We start from the raw sequence: 24,185 nt of genomic DNA on the forward strand, positions 1-24,185 counted from the left end.
GGTAATTATTATAATTTCAGATAATATATATCTCTATACATATTTATCAATTTTTAGACTATTTACTCCCCTCTTTTTTTTTTTTGTTTCTTGAGACGGAGTCTTGCCTTGTTGCCCAGGCTGGAGTGCAGTGGCATGATCTCTACTCACTGCAACCTCCACCTTCTGGGTTTAAGCGAGTCTTCTGTGTCAGCCTTCCAAGTAGCTGGGATTACAGGCGCCCGCCACCACACCCGGCTAGTTTTTTTTTATATTTTTGGTAGAGACGGGGTTTCTCCATGTTAGTCAGGCAGGTCTTGAACTCCTGACCTCAGGTGATCTGCCCACCTTGGCCTCCCAAAGTGCTGGGATTACAAGCGTGAGCCACTGTGCCTAGCTTCCACTCTCTTAAAAAAAGAGGAAATTAGTTTATTTTGCTTCCCCCTCATATTGCCCCTTCCATTTCCTCATTCTTTTTTTTTTTTTTTGAGGCGGAGTATCGCTCTGTCACCCAGGCTGGAGTGCAATGGCGTGATCTTGGCTCACTGCAACCTCCGCCTCCCGGGTTCAAGTGATTCCCCTGCCTCAGCCTCCTGAGTAGCTGGGATTACAGGCACCTGCCACCATGCCCAGCTAACTTTTTGCATTTTTAGTAGAGAGAGGGTTTCACCGTATTATCCAGGATGGTCTTGATCTCCTGACCTTGTGATCGGCCTGCCTCGGCTTCCCAAAGTGCTGGGATTACAGGCGTGAGCCACCCAGTCCATTTCCTAATTCTTGTATTGCTTGTATACTGGCAAGATTTGTAATATTTACATTCTGTAAATATTTAATACATATGTATAAGTATTTTGTCTTTTGACCACAAATTGATTCTAAAAATTAAGTAGCAGCCAGCTTTACAATCTAGATTATGTAAGTATTCATTTGAGATGCCAATATCTGTTTCATGAAAGCTTTGTTGTTCCTGTAGAATAAGCTGGTATTACCTTATGATGAGTGCTCTGTTTTCTTTCTTGATTTCTTTTACTTCTGGTTTATACTTAGCTGTCACAAATTTTCTGTCACATGTTGTCTTTAGATTTTTTTTTTTTTTCATTCAAGCAGTCTTCTTGGCCTGGCCTCCCAAAGTGCTGAGATTACAGGCATGAGCCACTGCACTTAGCCAATCCTACTTGACACTCAGTGGTCCCTTTAAAAATGAATGTTTTTGTCTCAAATTGGGGGTATCTTATGATCCTTTAATAATTTCTTTTTGTTCTCTTGTCTCTGTTCTGTCTTTCTGGCACTCCTATTTGATTGTTCCAGGATTTACTCTCCATTTAAAAAAAATTGTTCGGAGATTTAGTACTCCATCTCTCAGATCTCCACTTTGTTCTCCAGGTATACATTTTATCCCATCACTGAATTTTTGTGTGAATGGCAATCATTTTTAATTGTTCAGACTTTCTTTTTCTCTGATTACTTCTTTTTTATACCAGTCAGCTTTTGTTACATGGATTACACTATTTCCCTGTGGTTCCTAGTTAGGATTTTTTAAAATTTGCATTTGTTCGCTGAATTACAGTCAATTATCATTTGCCCTGGCTATGTTCTATAAAGTTGCCATGAACACTGAATTAGCTAATACTGGATACTGAATTGCTCCCGGGGGAAATACAGGCTTTCCACAAGTCTCTCACTACATTTCTGTCAACTGATCCGTATATAACCTTTTTGTCTGTCTTTCTTTTTAAAGGTAACTTATATGTTGTTGATTCATTAACATCGAACTCACAGCCAACAACACAAACTACTCAGGCCTGAACAAGGCATTTTGAATATACATATTTTCTCCATAAAGCACATCCCGGCCTTCCTATGTTTAGGAACACTAGACAGCGCTTCAGCAGCATCCACGGCATTTTAAACTGTGAAATCACTTTTAAATAGCACAAAAATGTGAAAAACGTGAGGTGAACTGACTAGACTGTGAAAAGGACATTCGTTTACCAGTGAGAGCCAAAGGAAGAAGGCATCTCTGCTGGGAAACTGTGCATCAGGCAACTGGATTTTTTTGCAGAGCTGCTTTGTACCTGCCAATCAATGACCATGAAAGCCTGGGCCGGGCACGGTGGCTCATGCCTGTAAGCCTAGCACTTTGGGAGGCCGAGGTGGGCGGATCACTTCAAGTCAGGAGTTTGAGACCAGCCTGGCCAACATGGCAAAACACTGTTTCTACTAAAAATTCAAAAATTAGCTGGGCGTAGTGGTGTGCGCCAGTAATCCCAGCTACTCAGGAGGCTGAGGCAGGAGAATTGCTTGAACCCTGGAGGTGAAGGTTGCAATGAGATCGTGCCACTGTACTCCAGCCTGGGCAACAGAGTGTGACTCTGTCTCAACAAAGAGAAAAAAAAATAATAAAAAAAGCCTGAGAGAATTGGGTTTTATGGTTACAAATAAATTTTAGGCCAGTTTACAAATGCAGAATCTCTAAATAATGAGGATTGGCTGGCTATATGTGTTTTCTCAAAGATCAGTCCTTTTCATGTACCTTGGTCTTTATCTTCTGCACTGCTTGTTTTTCTTTGGTGTCCGCTGGTCTTTGCTTATTTGTATTTATGAGTGAGTGACTGTTACTGCTAGTGGAGAAAACTGGTATTGGCATTTTTCTCCTGCTGGGTGCTCTGCTGGGTTAACAACTTACTCGCTCCACTAGGGAGGCTGACTGCATTTTGTGGAGGGCGTGGAGTGGGTCGGCAGGGTTTCCTAAGGATGTGTGAGCCAAGAGCAGGCCGGGGCACCCTCAAACTCACAAAGCAAGAAAGATTTTCCATTGATCACGACAAACCATTTGAACGTATTTTCTTCTTCCCTGCCCCTTTCCCCGTTGGTTTTGGAGTACTCCTTTATTTCCAGCTCTTAACTTTTCTCTTTCAAGTTCTAATTGTCTCACTAAGACAGTGTTTTTTGACCAAATCACTCCATGATTGTCCATGACTCGATTCTATTCTTTGCATTTATTAATTGGAGGTTAGATCTTCTGGAATTTTCTTTTTTTTTTTGAGACGGAGTCTCTGTCGCCCAGGCTGGAGTGCAGTAGCACGATCTCAGCTCACTGCAAGCTCCGCCTCTCAGGTTCACGCCATTCTCCTGCCTCAGCCTCCTGAGTAGCTGGGACCACAGGCACCTGCCACCACGCCTAGCTAATTTTTTTGTGTTTTTAGTAGAGACGGGGTTTCACCGTGTTAGCCAGGATGGTCTCGATCTCCTGACTTTGTGATCCGCCCGTCTCGGCCTCCCAAAGTGCTGGGATTACAGGCGTGAGCCACCGCGCCCGGCCAACCTTCTGCAATTTTCTACTTACTGATGGTGATATGGGCTCTTTTTTCCTTTGTATTTTCTTTCTCAGTCTGATCTGCTTCCTGACTTCCTGGAAACCCTGCAAGTTTCTTGATTTCTGATGCCACTCTTTCTAGATTTCTAGCCCAGTATGATAATACTATTTCATCATTTCAGTGGGGTTTAGGAGGGAGGCAGAGATCCAGGTGATCTGTCTACACTATTCAGTCAGAAAGCTAGATGGTTTTTCTCACTGTTTAGCTGTGAATCATACTTAGAAAGTGGTTTAAATGTGAATATCTTATATCTGGTTGTACAATTGAGGTAATCCTCAATTCAAGTTGCTGTCTGGACATTTCATGACTGGATTTAAAAATATTTTTAAGGCCGGGCACGGTGGCTCACGCCTGTAATTCCAGCACTTTGGGAGGCTGAGGTGGGCAGATCACCTGAAGTTGGGAGTTGGAGACCAGTCTGTCCAACATGGAGAAAACCCCTCTCTACTAAAAATACAAAATTAGCTGGATTTGGTGCCACATGCCTGTAATGCTAGCTACTCAGGAGGCTGAGGCAGGAGAATCATTGAACCTGGGAGGTGGAAGTTGCGAAATCGCAACATTGCACTCCAGCCTGGACAACAAAAGCAAAACTCTGTACCCCCACCCCCTGCCCCCACGCCAAAAAAAAAAAAAAAAAAGCAAAACACACCAAACAAAGAATTTTTAAAATCTTAATGTTTTTTAACTGGGTGTGGTGGTGCACGCCCATAGTTTCAGCTACTTAGGAGGAGGATTACTTGAGCCCAGGAGTTAAAGTCCAGCCTGGGCAACATAGTGAGACTCCAATCTCAATTAAAAAAAAAAGTCTTGGCCGGGCGTGGTGGCTTATGCCTGTAATTCCATCACTTTGGGAGGCCGAGGTGGGCAGATCACGAGGTCAGGAGATCGAGACCATCTTGGCCAATGTGGTGAAACCCCATCTCTACTAAAAATACAAAAATTAGCTGGGTGTGGTGGTGCGCGCCTGCAATCCCAGCCACTCAGGAGGCTGAGGCACGAGAATCACTTGAACCTAGGAGACGGAGGTTGCAGTGAACCGAGATTGCGCCACTGCACTCCAGCCTGGTGACAGAGCAAGACTGTCTCAAAAAAAAAAAAAAACCCACAAAACTTACGTTTTTAGTAATTTAGAATATGTTACTATAAATGTACTTTTGGTCCTCATTCACACTATTAATGTTATAAAAACAAAACTAAGTATTTGTAGAACACTGAAAAAGGAAGTTTGTGGCCGGGTGTGGTGGTTCACGCCTGTAATCCCAGCTACTCAGGAGGCTGAGGCAGGAGAATCACTTGAACCCAGGAGGTGGAGGTTGCAGTGATCAGAGATCTTGCCCCTGCACTCCAGCCTGGGTGACAGAGCGGTGCTCTGTCTCAAAAAAACAGGAAAAAAAAAGCAGAAGGAAGTTTGTGAGATACAGAAATTTGCTGTGGAATTTACGTCTCTTTGAATGGCCAAAAATTATCAATCACTTATAATTTTATTTTATTACTGTAGCATTTTGTAGTTTGCCTGGTAATTTTCTTAATTAGATAATTTGATCTAATTACCTGAAGCTTTAGTAATAAAGAACTAAAATTTTTTATCAGTTACCACATTTTGTTTTTAGCTTTAAGAGGTCAGTAGTTCACAATATTGAGGCTAAAGATTAAGCAAGGGTGCCAGGTTCACAGAGATGTTGATCTGGATGAGGGAGGCAAAGGAAATTACATTAATTAGGCATGGAAATTAAAAAGTCGTTCGGCTGTTAGTTCAGGAGGCCAGTCTTTCATTGCTGGCCTTTTGCTCTTTCAAAATGAGGTTGGCCCCAGATGAGTCTGGCGGGGGGATGATGTGGGATCACGACTTCTGCAGGGGCAGTCTTTTCCACTTTTCCTGTGTCCATCTGCTGTTGTTTTTTGAAAGAGGCTCTCACTCTGTTGCCCAGGCTAGAGTGCCATGACACGATCATAGCTCACTGCAGCCTCCAACTCCCGGGCTCAAGCGATCGTCCTGCCTCAGCTCCTAAGTAGCTGAGACAAAAGGCCCACGCCACCACAACAGGCTAATGAAAAAACTTTTCTTCTGTAGAGACAGGGTCTCATTATGTTGCCTAGGCTCTTCTTGAACTTCTGGCCTCAAGTGATCCTCTCGTCTCAGCCTCTCAAAATGCCGGGATTACAGGCATGAGCCACCCTGCCTGAGTCTTTCTTCTTTTTGTCAAAGCACTTAAAATCTTTTTGTCATGAAGTTAGTCACAGTAGGGTAACTTTTTGTTTCATAGTTAATGACCAAAAATTTCAGGAGGAAAAATTACTAAGACCTCTTAAGTATTTTTTAAAAATAAGTTGAATGCTTGAAAGCTTTCTTTCAGGCAAAGAGCTCCTTTCTATCTGAGCCGTAAGAACATGCTAAACACAGTTCATAAGGATGGAATCCTCAGTTCCCATGTGTGCCATTCTAAGTGCGCACACTTGCAGTGTGGCCATGTCAGCAGTGTGGCAGAGACCTACATGTCACTAGTAGGGACAGGCTGACTGTAAGCTGGGTGACTGCTTGCCTCCAGTGTGTTCATTCTCTGAAGTACTTCTTTTGTTACCTAAAATGTTCTTTCTCTCCGTTTCTAGCTCTCGAGCTCATTCCCCCATGATCGCTGTAGGAAGTGATGACAGTAGCCCCAACGCAATGGCCAAGGTTCAGATTTTTGAATATAATGAAAACACCAGGTCAGTCCTGCTTTGGTTTTAATAATCGTTCAGAATTGCATTTCAGTTTTTTAAAATGTTATTTCTTTATTCATTTACAAAATTATGTATCACTCGTCATGTGTTTGCTGATTTACTATAATATACCAAGTTCTGTGCTAGGCTGTGATAGTACAGGCATGAGTGATAAAGAGGAGAAGGTAGACCAGCCTGGCCAATACAGTGAAACCCCGGGTCTACTAAAAATACAAACAATTAGCCGGGCGTGGTGGCAGGTGCCTGTAATCCCAGCTACTCAGGAGGCTGAGGCAGGAGAATCACTTGCACCTGGGAGGCGGAAGTTGCCGTGAGCTGAGATCGTGCTATTGCACTCCAGACTGGGCAGCAAGAGCAAAACTCTGCCTCAAAAAAAAAAAAAAAAGGGGGGGGGGGAAGGTAATTGATCTCCCAGTACTTACCATCTTGCAGTGAAACAATCATAGTAAAAAACAGTGATGAATTTTATGAAGTGGAAGAATCAGGGTGCTAAAGAGCTTACACCTGGGGAGCCTAATCTGGTTTAGGGACTAGGAAGGTTCACCTGGAAGATGACCTATAGGATGAATAGAAGTTAGCCAGACAGAGGGCAGAAGCACTCCTGGTGGAGAAAACTGCGTGTGGTAAGGCCTGTGAGCAACAGAGAGGGAGTATATTTATACTGTGCTTGGAACATACTGGGCAAAAGTGAGTGTGGAGAGAAATAGGCAAGACTTGTATCTATAAGAAGTAGTGTCCAGTGTTTCAGTTTTATCTTACAGGTAATGTGAATAGGGACTAATGGGATCAGATGGATCTTCCATAGATGTGACAGGTATGTTGGAGGGAAACATGGTGGGTTCAGGGCTTGGATGCTGTGAAGACAGTCCAGGTAGGGGAGTATGTGGCTTTGGGATAGTAGTAGCAGTGGCATGGAGGTAAGTGGACAACTTGAGAATAATTGAGAAGTGGAATCAATAGGATCTGGTGATTGATTGGATATGAGAATTGAAGGAGAAGGAAGCAAGTGTTAAAATGATTTCTAAGATTCTGGCCTAAGTGTGTAATTTCAATTTGTGTAATTTCTTGAGATAAGGAACTCTGGGAACAAGGCAGATTTGGGTAGAGTGTAGCAGCATGTGAAGGGAAGTTAATTTTGGTCATGCTGAGATACAAGTGTCTGCAAAGCTTCTGAGAGCCAAAAACACTGTCTTAGAGGCACACTACTCAGCCTTACGGGAGACGAGAGCACCTGTCACGTGATCAGATGGGTTTCACAGGTACTAGACAAAATTCTTGGGTCTAATAGTCAGATCTTAGGCAGGGCCAGCATTAGAGAAGGAACTAGTGTTACTCCCGTGGACTCTGCAATTCCAAATGTTACCATCTGAGTTGCCAAGGAGATCTTATACCTTCTGCCTTCCTAGATTTTTGATGTCTGCAGAGAGGCTTGGTCTTCAACAGTGCCGTCCAGTAGAACGTGCTGCCGTGATGGGAAATGGTCTTAGAGATTTTCATGGTTTTTTAAGCTGTGAAAGCTATGAGCCCTATTAATGGCACATTTTATAGAGGCTTCATGAAGTGTTGGGCTTGTTAAGTAAATTTCAACCTCAGCTGAGCAGAATTAATATGTAGACATACGCCCGAAACTTAAAAAGGTGTGTCATTGGCCAGGGGAGGTGACTCATGCCTGCAGTCCCAGCACTTACTTTGGGAGGCCGAGGTGGCTGGGTCACTTGAGTCTAGGAATTCAAGACCAGCCTGGACAACATGGTGAAACCCTTTTGCTACAAAAAGTACAAAAATTAGCTGTGGGGATGGTGGCGCTAGCCTGTAGATCCAGCTACTTGGGAGGCTGAGGTGGGAGGATCACCTGAGCCTGGGAGGTCAAGGCTGCGGTAGGTCAAAATTGTACCACTTCACTCCAGCAGTGTCAAAAAGAAAATCCAAAAACATAAGAAAAGAAAATGTATTTCATAAATAAGATTTGAGTGAAAAGGTAAATAACTTGCAGTTAGTTCTGAAAGAAAATACAGGCAAATAGAAATTACCTAATTTTTTTTTTTTTTTGAGACAGAATCTCACTCTGTCGCCCAGGCTGGAGGGCAGTGGCGCAATCTTGGCTCACTGCAGCCTCTGTCTCCCGAGTTCAAGTGATTCTCTGCCTCAGCCTCCTGAGTAGCTGGGACTACAGGCTCCTGCCACCACGCCCAGCTAATTTTTGTGTTTTTTTTTTTTTTTTTTTTAGACGTAGTCTCGCTCTGTCACCCAAGCTGGAATGCACTGGCCAGATCTCAGCTCACTGCAAGCTCCGCCTCCCGGGTTCATGCCACTCTCCTGCCTCAGCCTCCCGAGTAGCTGGGACTACAGGCGCCCGCCACCTCGCCCGGCTAGTTTTTTGTATTTTTTAGTAGAGACGGGGTTTCACCGTGTTAGCCAGGATGGTCTCGATCTCCTGACCTTGTGATCCGCCCACCTCGGCCTCCCAAAGTGCTGGGATTACAGGCTTGAGCCACCGCGCCCGGCCAATTTTTGTGTTTTTAGTAGAGATGGGGTTTCACCATGTTGGCCAGGATGGTCTCAATCTCGTGACCTTGTGATCCGCCCACCTCAGCCTTCCAAAGTGCTGGGATTACAGGTGTGAGCCACCACGCCCGGCCTGTTTATCTTTTTCTAAGTAGTATCACCATTTAGTAGACAGGAGACATTTGCCAAATTAGCCGATGTTTGATACACTTATATGTATTTGTGAGTGAAAATACTAAAACAGATCTAGCATTGATAGTGATGATAGAAGTGCCATGTGTTTTTATAGGTTACGGGGCATTTTTATATGTATTATGAAGTTTGAATCCTACCCACCACCTTGTAAGTAGGGGAGACAGATTTTTATTTACACTATTTTACAAATGAGGAAACCGAGACCAGCAGAGTGAATGGCTAGTCTAAGGTGCAGAGTCAGGGCCAGAAACAAAGTCTTTTTGTTCATTCCTTTCGTGCACACTCTCACTGAGGGTCTTATGTGGCTCCTCCTGATAGGAGACGCTTTAGATAAGCTTAATTGTTTTTATTTTTATTTTTTTTGAGGAGAAGTTTTGTTCTTGTTGCCCAGGCTGCAGTGCAATGGCACGATCTTGGCTCACCGTAACCTCCGCCTCCCCGGTTCAAGCGATTCTCCTGCCTCAGCCTCCCGAGTAGTTGGGATCACAGGCGTGTGCCACCACACCCAGCTAATTTTGTATTTTTAGTAGAGATGGGGGTTTCTCCATGTTAGTCAGACTGGTCTCGAACTCCCGACCTCAGGTGATCCTCCTGCCTCTGTCTCCCAGAGTGCTGGGATTACAGGCATGAGCCACCGTGCCCAGCCACCTTAATTAATTACAATATATAGCTTGCCTCAGGTAAGAAAAAAAAATCTAACTTTTTCAACATTTCATAAGCAGCAGGGACTGTATTAAGACCTGAAGGAGCTCACAGCACCTAGTATATGGACGAGGATGGTAACCTGCTAGAGATGGCAGCACGTACCTGCCTGGCAGGGCAAGAAGTGTCAGGTGGGAGCTGATGATGTTTGAGCATTAGTCTTGAAAGACAGAGGGTGTTCAGCAGGCAGAGAGGAGGCAGGAACAAAGACAAGGGCACGGGGTTGGGCCTGGTGAGGTGGTAGCTGGGGAGGCTAAGGCAGGGGAGGGGCAGGCCAGCAGGGCAGGCAGATTTTGGAGAGTGCTGCTTGCCAAGTCTGGTCTCCATCCTGGCAGCATTTGGACTTTCGCAGGGTCCAGTAGAGTTACAAGGGTTGTATTTACCTTTTAGGGAGATGCCTTTGGCAGCTGTGTGGATGGGGAGCAGGGACTCAGGGATGAACGCAGTAGCCCACGGTGGTGTGGAATGTGGACATGCACTGTGGCGTGGGATGAAGAGGGACCAAGGAGACTTGTCTAGGAGGCACTAGCCGTAGGTCACGTGAGTCTTGCTTTCTGACCTGGCTGATGGTGGTGCCACTCGTTGAGATGGGAGTGAATGTGGTCAGCACGGTTTATTTCAGACATACGTTTGAGGTGCTTGTGGAACATCCAGGTTAGAATGTGTGAAGGCAGATGGGTAGAACAGCTGAGATTAGTTGTCTGTTGCTGCACGGCAGCGTTATCACTCAGTGGCCGAAACAGTACAGATTCGGTATTTCAGTGTCTGTGGGTCAAGAGTCAGGCCAGACTGGGAAAGACTCCACTTCGGCGCTCACCTGGTTGTTGGCAGCACTTGTGTTCCTGCCACAAGACCCTCCCTTGTGTCCTCAGAGCATAGCATGGCAGCTGCTTCTGCAAGGCCTGAAAGCGGGAGAGTCTTCTCATAAGGCAGGTGTCACAGGCTTGTGCCTTGCAGTCACACAAGTGTCCCACCACCTTGCCACATTCCTTCCCCTGAGTGGAACACAAACCGTGGGCCCCACTCACACTCATGGAGAGGAGCCTTTACGAGGCCGTGACCACCAGGAGGTGCGGGTCATGGGGGCTCTTAGAATCTCTCTGCCACAGTCCTGGTGTTACTCCCACTTTATGGAGAATTTCTTGCTGAAGGTCAAGTTACAGCCTGGATTCCAATACGTTCTGGCTGCAGCATGTGTGCTCTTAGCTCCCTCTGTCCTATTTCTGGCCTTTGGTAGAAGGTCCTGAATTGCAGGGGATAGATTTAGGAATTACTGGTTTATAGGCACTGAAACCGTGAGTGTAGAAACTCCAGTGTCTGTGTGGATCATCTGGGGATCTTGTTAAAATGCATATTCTGGCTGGGCGCAGTGGCTCACGCCTGTAATCCCAGCACTTTGGGAGGCCGAGGCAGGTGGATCATGAGGTCAGGAGATCGAGACCTGGCTAACACGGTGAAACCCTGTCTCTACTAAAAAATACAAAAAAAAAAAAAATTAGCCAGGCGTGATGACGGGCGCCTGTAGTCCCAGCTACTCGAGAGGCTGAGGCAGGAGAATAGCGTGGACCCAGGAGGTAGAGCTTGCGGTGAGGTGAGATCACGCCACTGCACTCCAGCGTGGGCGACAGAGTGAGACTCCGTCTCAAAAAAGAAAAAAAAATGCATATTCTGATTGTATAGGTCCCGGGAAGGGGCTGAGATTCTGAATTTCCCAGAAGTTTCCAGGCTACTGCAGACCACACAATAGAAGCAAGGATGTGGATGAGATTGCTTAGGGTGACTGGGTGGGTGAGAAAGGTCAAGGAGAGAAGCTTGAGGTGTGGACCAGCTTGGTAGATATTTTAGGAAGAATGTTGGGGTGAAAAGAAGGTCAAGCACAAAACCCTGGAAGTGCCACTGTTTTAGAAGAAGGTAGTAGAAAGGTGGGATGGGGAGATCTCTCCACCCGGTCTCCTACACTCAGGGTAACGTGCTGCAGTTCTGTCCAGGATATTCAATCTTAGAAGAACCTAGTAGAAAACTCTGATCTACCACTGCCTTCATTATCCTCTTATTCTGTGTTTATATGTGAAGAAATAGAATTGCAAAGATGAAATAGCCTTTGCATAGTTTCCTTTTATTATCACTTAACTCAATTCCTGCTGAGCGCAGTGGCTCACACCTGTAATCCCAGCACTTTGGGAGGCAGAGGCAGGTGGATCACCTGAGGTCAGGAGTTCGAGACCAGCCTGATCAACATGGTAAAACCTCGTCTCTACTAAAAATACAAAATTAGCCGGGCGTAGTGGTGCACACATGTAATCCCAGCTACTCAGGTGGCTGAGGCAGGAGAATCACTTGAACCCAGGAGGCGGAGGTTTCAGTGAGCCCAGATCGCACCATTGCACTCCAGCACAAGAGCGAAACTCTGTCTCAAAAAAAAAACGGAAAACTGAGAAAACCTCAATTCCTGTTACCAGCTTTACTTTTTCATTTACACTCAAATACTTAGACAATGCATTACTCTTTTCCTAAGAAAGATGTCAGTGGCTAATAAATCAAGACCTTATTCTTTTTTTTTTTTTTAAATGAGTATTTTAATTCAGTTTCAAAAAATGGTACATGACTTTGATGAGAAAGTATAAAATTAAGAGGCTGTTCTGGAAATCCAAGAAAAAGAAATAACCATTAATATGTTCAGTGATAATTTTCTGGATTTTCTTCTTGTGTCAAAAGCTATATATTTTCTCAAAAGCAGCTGCTCCAAGAACTAACTAGCCCTCTTTATCTCCCTCTAGCTGGGACAGACTAATTCCCCTCCCCCCACTTCTCTTCTTTCAATAACACTGCATAGGTGTTAATGGCCTGGGCTCTCACCAAAGAACAGAATTGCCCTTTAAGCCAGCAGCCCACAGGCAGTGGCACCCAAAGCCTCATCCCCCATCCCCAGGGCAGAAGCCAAGAGCTGACATTGTTTCCACTGTTTCAGGAAGAAGGAGCCAAAAGCTGACCCTCAGCACAAATCAGAGCCCAGTATGGAGAGAGAATAACTGCTTCTAGGCCGCGAGTAGGCCAGCTGTGGGCAGAAAAGGGGAGTTTTTGCAGCCACCCCATTTTTAGAAACGAGGAAAACTAGACCCTTTTCCACGATTATAATCTACAAGGTAGTGTGCTGCTCAGCGGGGATCTGAAAGTACAAAAGGATCTAAACAAATAAGGAGAAATTTTCCCCAGCTGGAGATAGGAATGACAAACAGAAAGATGGGTGAATGTTACGTGTAGAAAGATGATGCTGGGAACCTCCATTCTTCACGTGGCTGCCAGCCCCATAGAGGACATCACGGTAAGAACAGGACAACTGCCCCAGACTGGTGTAGGTGGGGAATCTTGAGGTCTTTTCCTAGGTCCCACATCAAGTGTCGGATCCCATTCCAGGTGTGATACGTGAGAGGGAAGACGAGTGCAGACTTAGCTGTGTGGATCAGTGCTGGCCCCAGACACAGGGACTTCACGCGTTCCAAATAAGACTCAGAGTTCCCAGGGAGTAGCAGGGCCAACATGCCAAAAAGAGAGACACCTGCACTCAAAGCAATACCAGTGCCAGGCAGCAGATGGACATCACCATGGGAAGAGACCAACTGTAGGTAGTGATGTGGGGAGACACAGGACGGTTTGAACCTGTGTTCTTATTCCAGAACCGCTCTTATCTCTTCTTTTGCCGTGGTCCCCAAGGGAACAGCATTTCTGATATAGAGCTGAGGGCTAAAGTGGGCTTGGAGGTAATGACAACCGACATGTCTCAGCAAGAGTGCAGCCATCTTGGGTTCCTTTTTTTTTTTTTTTTTTTTGCAATAGAGCCTCAGTGTTGCCCAGGCTGGAATGCAGTGGTGTAATCTCAGCTCTCTGCAATCTCTGCCTCCTGGGCTCGCTGCAATCTCTGCCTCCTGGGCTCAAGCCATCCTCCCACCTCAGCCTCCTGAGTAGCTGGGATTACAGGTGTGCACCACCATGCCCAGCTATTTTTGTATTTTTTGTAGAGATGGGGTCTTGCTGTGTTGCCCAGGCTGGTCTTGAACTATTGGGTTCAAGCATTTCTTCCACTTCAGCCTCTCAAAATGCTGGGATTACAGGTGTGAGCCACTGTGGCCAGCCAAGACCTTATTCTAGTTAAATTTTTATTAAACTATTTCAAGCTCAATATACTTTATCAAAGGAGGAAACATGGGAGGTTGTATTGATTTCCTAGGGCTACCATAACAAATTACCACAAATTAGGTGTCTTAACACAGAAATGTATTTCCTCAGTTCTGGAGGCCGGAAGTCTGAAATCAAGGTGTTGGTGGGGCTGTGCTTCCTCTAGAATCCTTCCTGGTCTAGTCCGGCTCCTGCTGGCTCCAGGAGTTCTTTGCCTTGTGGCAGCATAACTCCAGTCTCTGCCTCTGTGTTCACATGGTCGCCTCCTCTGTGTCTTCATGTCTTTCCTCTTCTTTTTTAAGGATACTTACTGCACATTGGATTTAGGACTCACCCTAAATCTAGGATGTCATTCTGAGGTCCTTAATTATGTTTTCAAAGACCTTTTTTTGAATAAGGTCACATTCACAGGTTCTGGGGGTCAGGACTTGGACATATTCTTTTGGGGGACACTATGGAGCCCACTACAGAGGTGAGCACGACATGATTGTGAGCAGTATGAAAAAGGTGAGATGCAGTGATGTGTGCATTTTTGTACATTTTATTTCTAAAATGTTTAAATTGTTTCTTTTTCCATTAGGAAATATGCAAAAGCTGAAACTCTTATGACAGTCACTGATCCTGTTCATGATATTGCATTCGCTCCAAACTTGGGAAGATCTTTCCATATTCTAGCAATAGCAACCAAAGATGTGAGAATTTTTACATTAAAACCTGTGAGGTGAGTTTTCGAAGCATTTATGAATTTGAAAATACTCTTGCCTCCTGATTACCTTTGTTTGTGGAGGAGAGAGTAGAGGTAACTATGATTTGGTTTATATTTCTGCTCTGGAAGTTTTACTTAAAAATGTAAACTCTGAAATATTTTTTAAAAATGGTCTTTTACAGTTACTTTTAAATTAATGTCATTTTCGAAGAATGGATTATTTAATGAACATTTTATATATAAATATATGTTTTTGGAAAGGGGAATTGAGTAAGGAGTAGATTTATATTCTCTTAATTGTGCTTTATTTAGGCTAATACTAACAATTCTCTGAATATAACTGATATTCTATAAATATTTAATGACAAATGGCAGTCTATTTAGGGAAAACTAAATTAGTATTGATGCAGTCTTGTGAATAACATATTTAACTTTAATTTTGAATTGTGAATTTCAGTTCTTTTCTTTCTGTTCTTTCATTCTTTCCTACTTGCTGCCCTGCCTTTTTTTTTTTTTTTTTTTTTTTTTTTTTGAGGCAAGGTCTCACTTCATCACCCAGGCTGGAGGGCAGTGACTTGATCTTGGCTCACTGCAACCTCTACCTGCCAGGTTCAAGCAATTCTTGTGCCTCAGCCTCCTGAGTAGGTGGGACTACAGGTGCCCACCACCACGCCTGGCTAATTTTTTATTTTGTATTTTTAGTAGGGACGGGGTTTCGCCATGTTGGCCAGGCTGATCTTGAACTCCTGGCCTCAAGTGATCTGTCCATCTTGGCCTCCCAAAGTGCTGGGATTACAGGTGTGAGCCACCGCACCTGGCCTTGCCCTGCCTTTTTAAATTAATTGTTGTCATCTGTTTTATTCCTCGGCCTTGTGTGGGAGAATAAAATCATCCTGTTTTGTTGTTTCTTTCTTCCATGAAACAGTCACTGAATACCGTTTATGTGCTGGGATCACTCCAGGTCTTGGCGAGTTAAATGGAAATGACATTGGCCCAGCTCAAGGGCCAAGAGGTGTGGTTTATGCAGATGAGTACATTATTATAAAGTGATGTGGTGGTGAGACCACTTGTATTAATTTAGAATTTTATATGTGTGTGTGAGTGTGTGTGTGTGTGTGTGTGTGTGTATTTTAAAACTTTGCTTAGAATGCCTCAGAAAATGTTTTTTATTAACAGGAAAGAACTGACTTCCTCTGGTGGGCCAACCAAGTTTGAAATCCATATAGTGGCTCAGTTTGATCATCATAATTCTCAGGTCTGGCGAGTGAGTTGGAATATAACAGGAACAGTGCTAGCATCTTCAGGAGATGATGGCTGTGTGAGATTGTGGAAAGGTAAGATTTCAGTGGAGGGGTAATTGTTGGTTTATATTTCTGCTCTGGAGTTTTTACTTAAAAATGTAAACTCTGAAATATTTTTAAGAAACGGTCTTTGACGGTTACTTTTACTGTCATATTTATGTTACTTCGAACACCAGTTTAGTTCATAGCAGTTCATCACTGAATTGTTTTTCAAGTTATATGGAACAGAGCAACTTTTAAAACTAAAGTAATTACAACAGAATATGCAATATCTCCAATAAAAAGATAGCAGTTGTCATATATGTGCCTTACATGACTGCTCTACAAACTCAGGCTAGGACTGTAGTCGCTCATATTTTATCTAATAAATTACTTTAGACAATCAGTCCTTAATAGGAGAAAATTCAGTATCTTCTCTGCTTTGTCTGTGCAGCTTGCAAAAGTTAAGAGCCTTGGGGCCCTGATTGTAAGTTTTTTGCAAGTGCCAGGGTGAGTGAGAAGGTGTGGACAGTTGACACTGACTGTGGTCTCTGTAGCCTGGTTCTGCACTTCTCTTTGGATGATTATCTGTTGGGCAGAGATTTCTGTGATTTGTGCATCACTATAATGAATGGTGTCCCATACTTACCATTTAAAATTATAGCTGTCTTAGGTTATTTACCCTTTAGCAGTTACTGTTTCCCAAAGTGCAGTTTGGGTAAGCTTGAGGGCCTCCCATGTTCGATTTTGGGCTTTGGCAAAACCAGCTCAGACCTTCCTTTCTTCAGTGTAATTTGATTTCAAGGGCTTTGCTGTCATTTTCTGCCTCTGGGCTTCAGTCAGGACCACCTTGCCACGCTCCCCAGCAGGCTGCTCAACTTGATTTTCTTGGGCTCATTGTCTTCAGAGACCAATTTTGCATTCAAACTAATAAGGCCATTTTGGATAAGCTACTCAATCTCCAAAGGTTTTGTTACCTACATCCATTTCAGAAGACATTAGGTACCCATATAACTTATACTTGCATAATTAAGAAGACAACTTCATGACCTTATATATATATGTAAGTGAAATTCATTATAATGAAGACTTTAATATTATAATGGAGATTTTAATATTAATTTCATAATGTGATAATACGGTAGCTCAGAAAATTGTCTCTGCTAATATCTGTAACATGGATGGTGAAAGCTTTATATTTTTAAAGTTATTGATACTTTGAAAACTTCTAAAAATTTGTTAATACTAAGATAATGTGTCTTTCTTTTTTTTTTTTTTTGAGACGGAGTCTCGCTCTGTGGCCCAGGCTGGAGTGCAGTGGCTGGATCTCAGCTCACTGCAAGCTCCGCCTCCCGGGTTCCCGCCATTCTCCTACCTCAGCCTCCCGAGTAGCTGGGACTACAGGCGCCGCCACCACTCCTGGCTAATTTTGTTTTATATTTTTAGTAGAGACGGGGTTTCACCGTGTTAGCCAGGATGGTCTCGATCTCCTGACCTCGTGATCCACCCGTCTCGGCCTCCCAAAGTGCTGGGATTACAGGCTTGAGCCACCGCGCCCGGCCGATAATGTGTCTTTCATTTAAAAAGTGTCTTTAATGTTTATCCTGAAAGAAATGTAGCCCCTAGCCTCTCCCTCATTTCTTTAATTGTAGTTTAAGGACATGGGTACAGATTTGTGCCCTTAGGCATTGGTATTACTCAAGTTAATGTATTCGATTATTTTCCTTTCAGCTAATTATATGGACAATTGGAAGTGTACTGGTATTTTGAAAGGTAATGGGAGCCCAGTCAATGGGAGTTCTCAGCAGGGAAACTCAAATCCTTCCCTAGGTTCAAATATTCCAAGTCTTCAGAATTCATTAAATGGATCTTCTGCTGGCAGGTAGGCTGTTTCATGGGAAAACTAGAAATTCGCTTTGTTTTAAATCATTCTGGTAGCTGTACTTAAGGTGGATGATTTCCTGGATTATATGATGGAGTGGAAATGTTCACGTGTGATTATATTAGCATTTAAGGATTCATTTTGTTAGCTCTGTATATGGCTACTTGGCCATATTTGCAGGTAGGTTATGAGGCCATTACATCATATTCTGGAGCTTTAGTGGTCTGTGGGTAGAAATGTTACAGGTTTAAGATTCAGCTTCACTTCTGCAACAGTGAGAGGAAGATTATCTTGTTTAATAGTGAAGGTTTTAGTCTAAATGAACATTAGTGTTTTTTACTGCTTGTAGTGTGGTCTTTGCATTAGGTCAAACTGAAATTTTAAATAAAATACATTTATTAAGGCTTTTTAGAAGAGAGTACATTAAATTATTTGGCTTTTGTGTTTAAAGTTTAATGGAAATAAGAGGAAATAATAAAACCTGAGATTGATTTTTAGAATATTTAGCATATGTTACATTCTTGTGTATCATAATAAGGAATATTTGATGTCATCTAAAGAGTCACCCTTTTGTTTTCATGTTCAAATTTTAAATATGTGAATTTGTAAGATAAAATTATTTTAATATGTCTTTGTGAATAATTTGGAATAGAATTCAGGAAACGTCAAAACACAGCCTAATGGACTGTCCTGTGGTTATCCTGTTGTTATCCTAAATAAAAGAAGAAAATTGTATTTAAAATTTCAACTATTTTTATATTGTTATGTTTTTATAAAGAAGTCCTGCTTTTGATTTTGAGGTTTTAAGTATGTGCATCAAAACAATTTCAGGTTACCGTGGAAGATACCAGATTATAAAGATTATTTCATGAAACAAATAATATTAGAGTTGATTTTTTAAGGCTGGTTCTTGGTCACTGCCTGTACTGCATATTTTCTTTTGTAAATAGCTTCTGTTTTTTGATCTGTATTCTTATTGTGCCAATAACCATCTGTGTTAGATCTGTGATGCATTTCCCTTTTCCATTTGTATTATGTCCTTTAACAGAAAGCACAGCTGAGTACAAGCTAACTGGAGTAACTTTGCTGTTTTGCTGCTTGTTGCATGCACACAGGAATGGAAAGCGAGCTCCTTTTCCCCTTCCCCAGCGCCGTTTGACCTCTCCCAAGATACACCAGCAGCCTGCTTACTACTAAACGCAATCCAAAAGGCCTTTAAAAATACAGTGTATATTTTTTTGTATTAGTCAGTTTATTGACACTATTTGAAACTTTTGAAATATAAATGGAGAGGCTTTCTGTTGAGACGTTGTCACCAAAACAATGTTTTGAAATAATCCTGAAACTAATTTGGGTTTCAAGATTAAAAGGGTTGTTACCATTCTTATCTAAGTAGTTGGGAGGAGGGGAAATACCACTTTATTTCATTTGGAAAATATAGACATATTTCTTTTGCTTTCTTAAAACAGCTTAAAATGATGAACTTTTATAATTTTATTTTGAAGATTGAATAAATATTTTTTATAAAGATTGTTTTGAGTGATTTACTTTTTGTAGAATTGTTTTATACATGATATTCAGTACACCTCTGTCATTTCCTTGTGGCATTTAAAGAATATTAGTAAAGGAGTGCATTAGCGAAGTAGTAATAGTAAAGGAAAGGAGCTCGACTGTACAATTGTAGCCAGGTTAAGCATTGGTATGGTTTCATTTACAATTTGGAAGTAAGATGGAAACACTTCTTTATAAGTTTTTGATTCATAGTCACTAAAGAGATAAATGTTTCTTATATACATTTGTATATTTTTATGGTGTTGTTTATTCCATGGCTTAGTTTCCTTCAAATCGAAATTTGGACACACACTATTAAGAGAAGCCATTAAAATTTTACTAAAATTGTGCATGTACATTAATATCAGCATTCCATGTCTCAAGATTTTCTTAATTTAGTTGGCTGTTTAAATTAGTTCATATCCTGTAAAGCTCTGACCTTGATAACAAACGTATAAATATTTAAGCTTGCTAAAATGTGTAAGTATCATTGGTAAGTTACAAAATGGAAGAAGAGTAACAGTAGGGCACAGTCATTCTGTGAGTCCTTTCACTTATCAAAATTTGGTAGCTATTCTAAGGCTTTTGCAGAAAAATAAGTGTTCAATGTTTGTAGTTCTTCAAACGCATGTTGCAGTAGCCAGCCATACTGTGTGTGTTCCCAGTATCATGTATGCACTAAAAAAAATGTGTGCTTGCTGCTGTTGTGAGTGAACCATTGCTTAAGAGAAAAAAACTGACTAGATTTGTAAATGTACAGAATAGCATCAGATATTTCTGAGAGATTAGAAAATGTTTTGAATTTATAAAATTAATGTTTTTCTTTGTAACATTTGTATTGATTTTTTTTGACATTTTAAGTTTAACAGATTGTATTCCTTTCAAGTTTCTATATTTGCTTAAGCAATCTTGATTTGAGTAGGGGTCTTGATTTGTGCTATTATGTTCTGTTAGTTTTGGCATGAATATACTAAAGCTTTTTTTTTTTTTTTTCTAGCATGTGTTTTCTCCTCTTTGGTTCTCTTTGTATTTACTACTTTTCTCTTTTTCTTGTGTTTTTTTTTTTTTTTTTTTCTGTTTTTGTTTTGTTCGGTGTTTTGTTCCTGTCTTCATTGTTTCAGGTATTTCTTTCCCCCTCTGGATTCCCCACGGGCTGGATCGAGATGGTCCAGTTATGCCCAGCTCCTTCCTCCTCCTCCTCCTCCTCTGGTAGAGCACTCTTGCGATGCTGACACTGCCAACCTCCAGTATCCTCACCCTCGCAGACGATATCTCTCTCGGCCTCTTAATCCCTTACCTGAGAATGAAGGGGTTTAAAACACTGATTTAACATTGAAAGGCCTTATTCAAGTGCTTGTAAATGCTTTCATTTCTGGCTGCTTTTTGTTTTTCTTCACTTTCTTTCAGAAGATTTTTCTAACTTAGGGTCTGTCTTGCATGTATTACAACTGGAATACGGTGTTTCGAACCTAAATCTGTTTGTGCGTCTCCATCAAAGGAACGTTTGCTTCACTGGGTGATAACCTTTGATGAAATGAGACATGTCCAAGTAACGTTAACTGTGAAGTTACACACAGTAGCTGACTTCAAAGTGCCTGTTTTGTAAATTTTATTTTGAACTGTTACCATAGTCTTAAGTTGTGTATGCTTTATCAGACTGGCTAATGTGAAAGCATATTCTTATGAAGTTGATTGTCTTTGAGATCTTAGAAAATGGATTTCATTTTACAGGCTAATGTTGCAACTGACTAGTATGTAAAATAAATCATTCCTGTGTACAAAGCAGCAAAACCCAATGTGGAGTTTTTGGTCTTTTTTTTTTTTTTTTTTTTTAAAGGAAATTGCCTTTCACTACTTGGAATTACTGTTTAAAGCTTTTGTAATTATTATCCAAGTAGGTTGTGTAATAAAATGTATTTTAAAATACACAAATCTCTTGCCTTACAAAAACAGAATGTATTTTATTTAAGATAGTTGCTAAGGCTTACTCTCCTTTCACTATCTCACAAAAAACCCAAACAAACAAAAATTAGGAGGTGTGAGCAAAAATACTACATTTATTTAAAAGGTAGAAAGTCAGTATGTAGACTAACATTTAGAATGCACAGATAATTGACTTTCAACCTAGTTAGTCAACATTAGAATATTTTCTAAAATATTTTAAGATGAGAATGTACTTGATAGAAATTGTGGTAAAATGGTTAAAACTAGTAATATGCTTGTTGTTTCAGTTCTGTCAGAAATTGTGAAGGGTTTAACCTTTTATCAGGGCTAGAGAGAGAGAGGTCTTCTGAACATTATTTCATGTGTCTTATCAGGTAATCACATAGGTGACATAATTGTTATAACTATTCTAATTGTCAAAGATGCCTTTCCTTGAATACTGTTATATCTCTAGTACTTCTTAATATGCAAAGGATTAAGAGCTATTCTTTTTATTTTATTATTTTTTATTTTTTAAGACAGGGTCTCATGCTGTTGCCCAGGCTAGAGTGTAGTGGCATGATCATGGCTCACTGCAGGCTTGAACTCCCGGACTCAAGCGATCCCCTGACCTCAGTCTCTTGAGTAGCTTGGACCGCAGGTGCACACCACCGTGGTCTGGCTATTTTTTTTTTTTATTTTTTCGTAGTGAGGGGTCTCAGTTTTTGCCCAGGCTGGTCTCAAACTCCTAGGCTCAATCCGTCATCCCACCTTGGCCTCTCAAAGTGCTGGGATTATAGGCGTGAGCCACCTCACCTAGCCTATTCATTTTAGTTTAAGGAACATTGGAGTTTTATTGTCTAATCATCAAAGTGTTTTGTCTCTAAAGTTAGCATTTCTATGTAAATATCTCAGATTATTCTCAAAGGTCTTCCTCTGGTTAATTGACTTGCTAGGCTTGTAGCCTTATGGAGGATCAAACAAGAAATCTTAATGCTGAATCTAACTCAGAATGAGAAGGCATGTCTTTGAGCTTTCAGTCATAGAGGTACCTGGGGTAAGAATGGGATAATGAAATTGAGACCATTCTCCAATTTAATGTAGTGAATCCTGAGCATCTACCATGTGCAAGATACTGTATGTAAAAAAATAGAAAGGTCTCGATCTCCTGACCTCGTGATCCGCCCGTCTCGGCCTCCCAAAGTGCTGGGATTACGTGAAACCCCGTCTCTACTAAAAATACAAAAACTAGCCGGGCGAGGTGGTGGGCGCCTGTACTCCCAGCTACTCGGGAGGCTGAGGCAGGAGAATGGCGTAAACCCGGGAGGCGGAGCTTGCAGTGTGCTGAGATCTGGCCACTGCACTCCAGTCCGGACGACAGAGCGAGACTCCGCCTCAAAAAAAAAAAAAAAAAAAAAATAGAAAGGTAGTGTGCACACAAACTTATACTCGTGGGAGAAGGCATTTCTAGAATTTACAAAAGGTAATGGCTTCAGCTTTGTAATAATGGTAGAAATTGTATAGTAGGCATAAAAGACAAGTTATTTGAGCTGGCAGAATTTGGAAGGGATGTCTGATTTCAATAGGTAAAAGAGGGTAGGGGTGTGTTTACAGAATAGGATATAAGTAACAGTCTGGTTCATTTAGGGAACTAGTGGGACATTAATCTGGAATCATACCTTGTGGTTACATGGGAGAAGGTTTTGAGTATTGGTGGCTGAGGCATACCACTTTAAGCAGTTGGTAAAAGGGGAGCTGAGAGATGTCTGAACTTAAAACTGGATACGCCTCACTTCTAATTCCCTGGGAGGCACCCTGGTCATGGGGCCTCTGTGGGCTCTACTCAGTGTCTGAAGAGGTTTGGAAATCACGGTGGGAGTTCTGTTGCTCCTTTCCAGTCGGCATGTGAGGTGAGATACTGAGGTATAAGATAATAGCTAATGTTTGCTGAGTATTGCCATGAGCCAGTACTTTTCTACATACCTTACAGGAGTAGCTTTAAATTCTCTCAGCAAGCCTCTGAGGCAAATGCTTTATCCCCTTTTTACAGACAAGGATACCAGCAGGTTAAAGCTACTTGCCCAAGGCTGCACAGTTTGGAAGAGGGAGGTAGAGCCAGGATTCCGATCCAGGCAGCCTGGCTTCAGAGTCCAGGCTGTCTTGCTGCCCAGACTCTGAATCCGAGATCTCTGTCAATAGAGTCCTATCAGGTTGCTGAGTGTTGTGCGGAGTGCTTTGGTGACTTGAGGATATTTATGGAGGAAGGACATTTATTAACAAGGATTTGGTGTGAGTGACAGTCTGGAACATGTAGACATATTTAAGCAGTTCACCTCCAATGTGTGACCGCTTTGTAGAAAGAGGTTAAGATACTCTGAGAAAGAAATGTGGCTCGTTACACTCCAATATACCCTTTCAGCTCTAGGGCTAAGCATTTGGCTTACTTTTTTGGATTCAGAAAATCTTGAGATTTTCTGCATTCATCTTTACTCACTGAGTGTGGACAAAGGTAGAATAAAGGTAATTACTCTTTGCAAATACCAAGGCTGCAGGGTTCCACGAAGAGGTGTAAAGAACTGTGGAGATAATCGCTGAGTTTGACCATTAGGAGTCTATGCCTGATAAATGTTAAAGTTTTTAGGACCCAGCTAGACACCATGAAATGCGTCAAAATAAGGTGTAAAAAGTGGAAGCCTGGCTTCCTCTATGGAAAAAAAGTGGAGACCATTAAGGGAAGGAGCCAAGAATGGTCATTAGGTGATGAAACAATCAAGGAAGGGGTGTGTGTGGTGTGTGGGTGTATTTGTGTGTGGGTGATGTGTGTCTTGTGTATGTGTGTGGGGGGGTGTATGTTGTGTATGGATGTGTGTATGCGTGTGTGTGGTTGTATGTGGGTGTGTGTGGCTGTGTGTGGTGTGTTTGATGTGAGTGGTGTGTGTGGCATGTGTGGTGTATGTGTTTGGATAGAGAAGTGCTGCATTTTTGTAGGCAGAGAAGGAAACCAGTGGTGAGGATATCCAAGAATGACAGCTGAGCCATGTTTGCAGGAGGTAGAAAGTGGTCAAGTAAACAGACTTTCCCCACCAAGCTAACCTCAGGTCTAGGGACTTTTAAACTTTGCGTTTTCCCTATTCTCTCCTCCTAAGTGCGCCGGGCATCTTTCAGTAACTTGAATGAAGTTAAGGGGT

The 24,185-nt window shown here is 42.1% G+C and overlaps 1 protein-coding gene and 1 pseudogene across 2 annotated transcripts in view; one reads left to right on the forward strand and one right to left on the reverse strand.

Moving 5' to 3' along the window:
- SEH1L (SEH1 like nucleoporin) overlaps positions 1-20,870 on the forward strand; it is a 39,239-nt gene extending 18,369 nt beyond the window's left edge. The window contains exons 5-9 of one of the 2 annotated variants that reach the window (XM_030925762.1): positions 5,967-6,065; positions 14,236-14,376; positions 15,538-15,695; positions 17,373-17,523; positions 20,196-20,870. In XM_030925762.1, the coding sequence (XP_030781622.1) occupies positions 5,967-6,065; positions 14,236-14,376; positions 15,538-15,695; positions 17,373-17,523; positions 20,196-20,391 (745 nt within the window). In that variant the 3' untranslated portion in view covers positions 20,392-20,870. Of the gene's footprint in view, positions 1-5,966; positions 6,066-14,235; positions 14,377-15,537; positions 15,696-17,372; positions 17,524-18,571 lie in introns of both variants that reach the window. The other variant, XM_030925763.1, reaches the window with a different exon arrangement.
- On the reverse strand, positions 12,667-13,279 carry LOC104672035 (annotated as a pseudogene).
- Positions 20,871-24,185: the final 3,315 nt, after the last annotated feature.

Source organism: Rhinopithecus roxellana, chromosome 21 (assembly GCF_007565055.1).
Source record: "Rhinopithecus roxellana isolate Shanxi Qingling chromosome 21, ASM756505v1, whole genome shotgun sequence".
Classification (NCBI taxonomy): Eukaryota; Metazoa; Chordata; class Mammalia; order Primates; family Cercopithecidae; genus Rhinopithecus; species Rhinopithecus roxellana.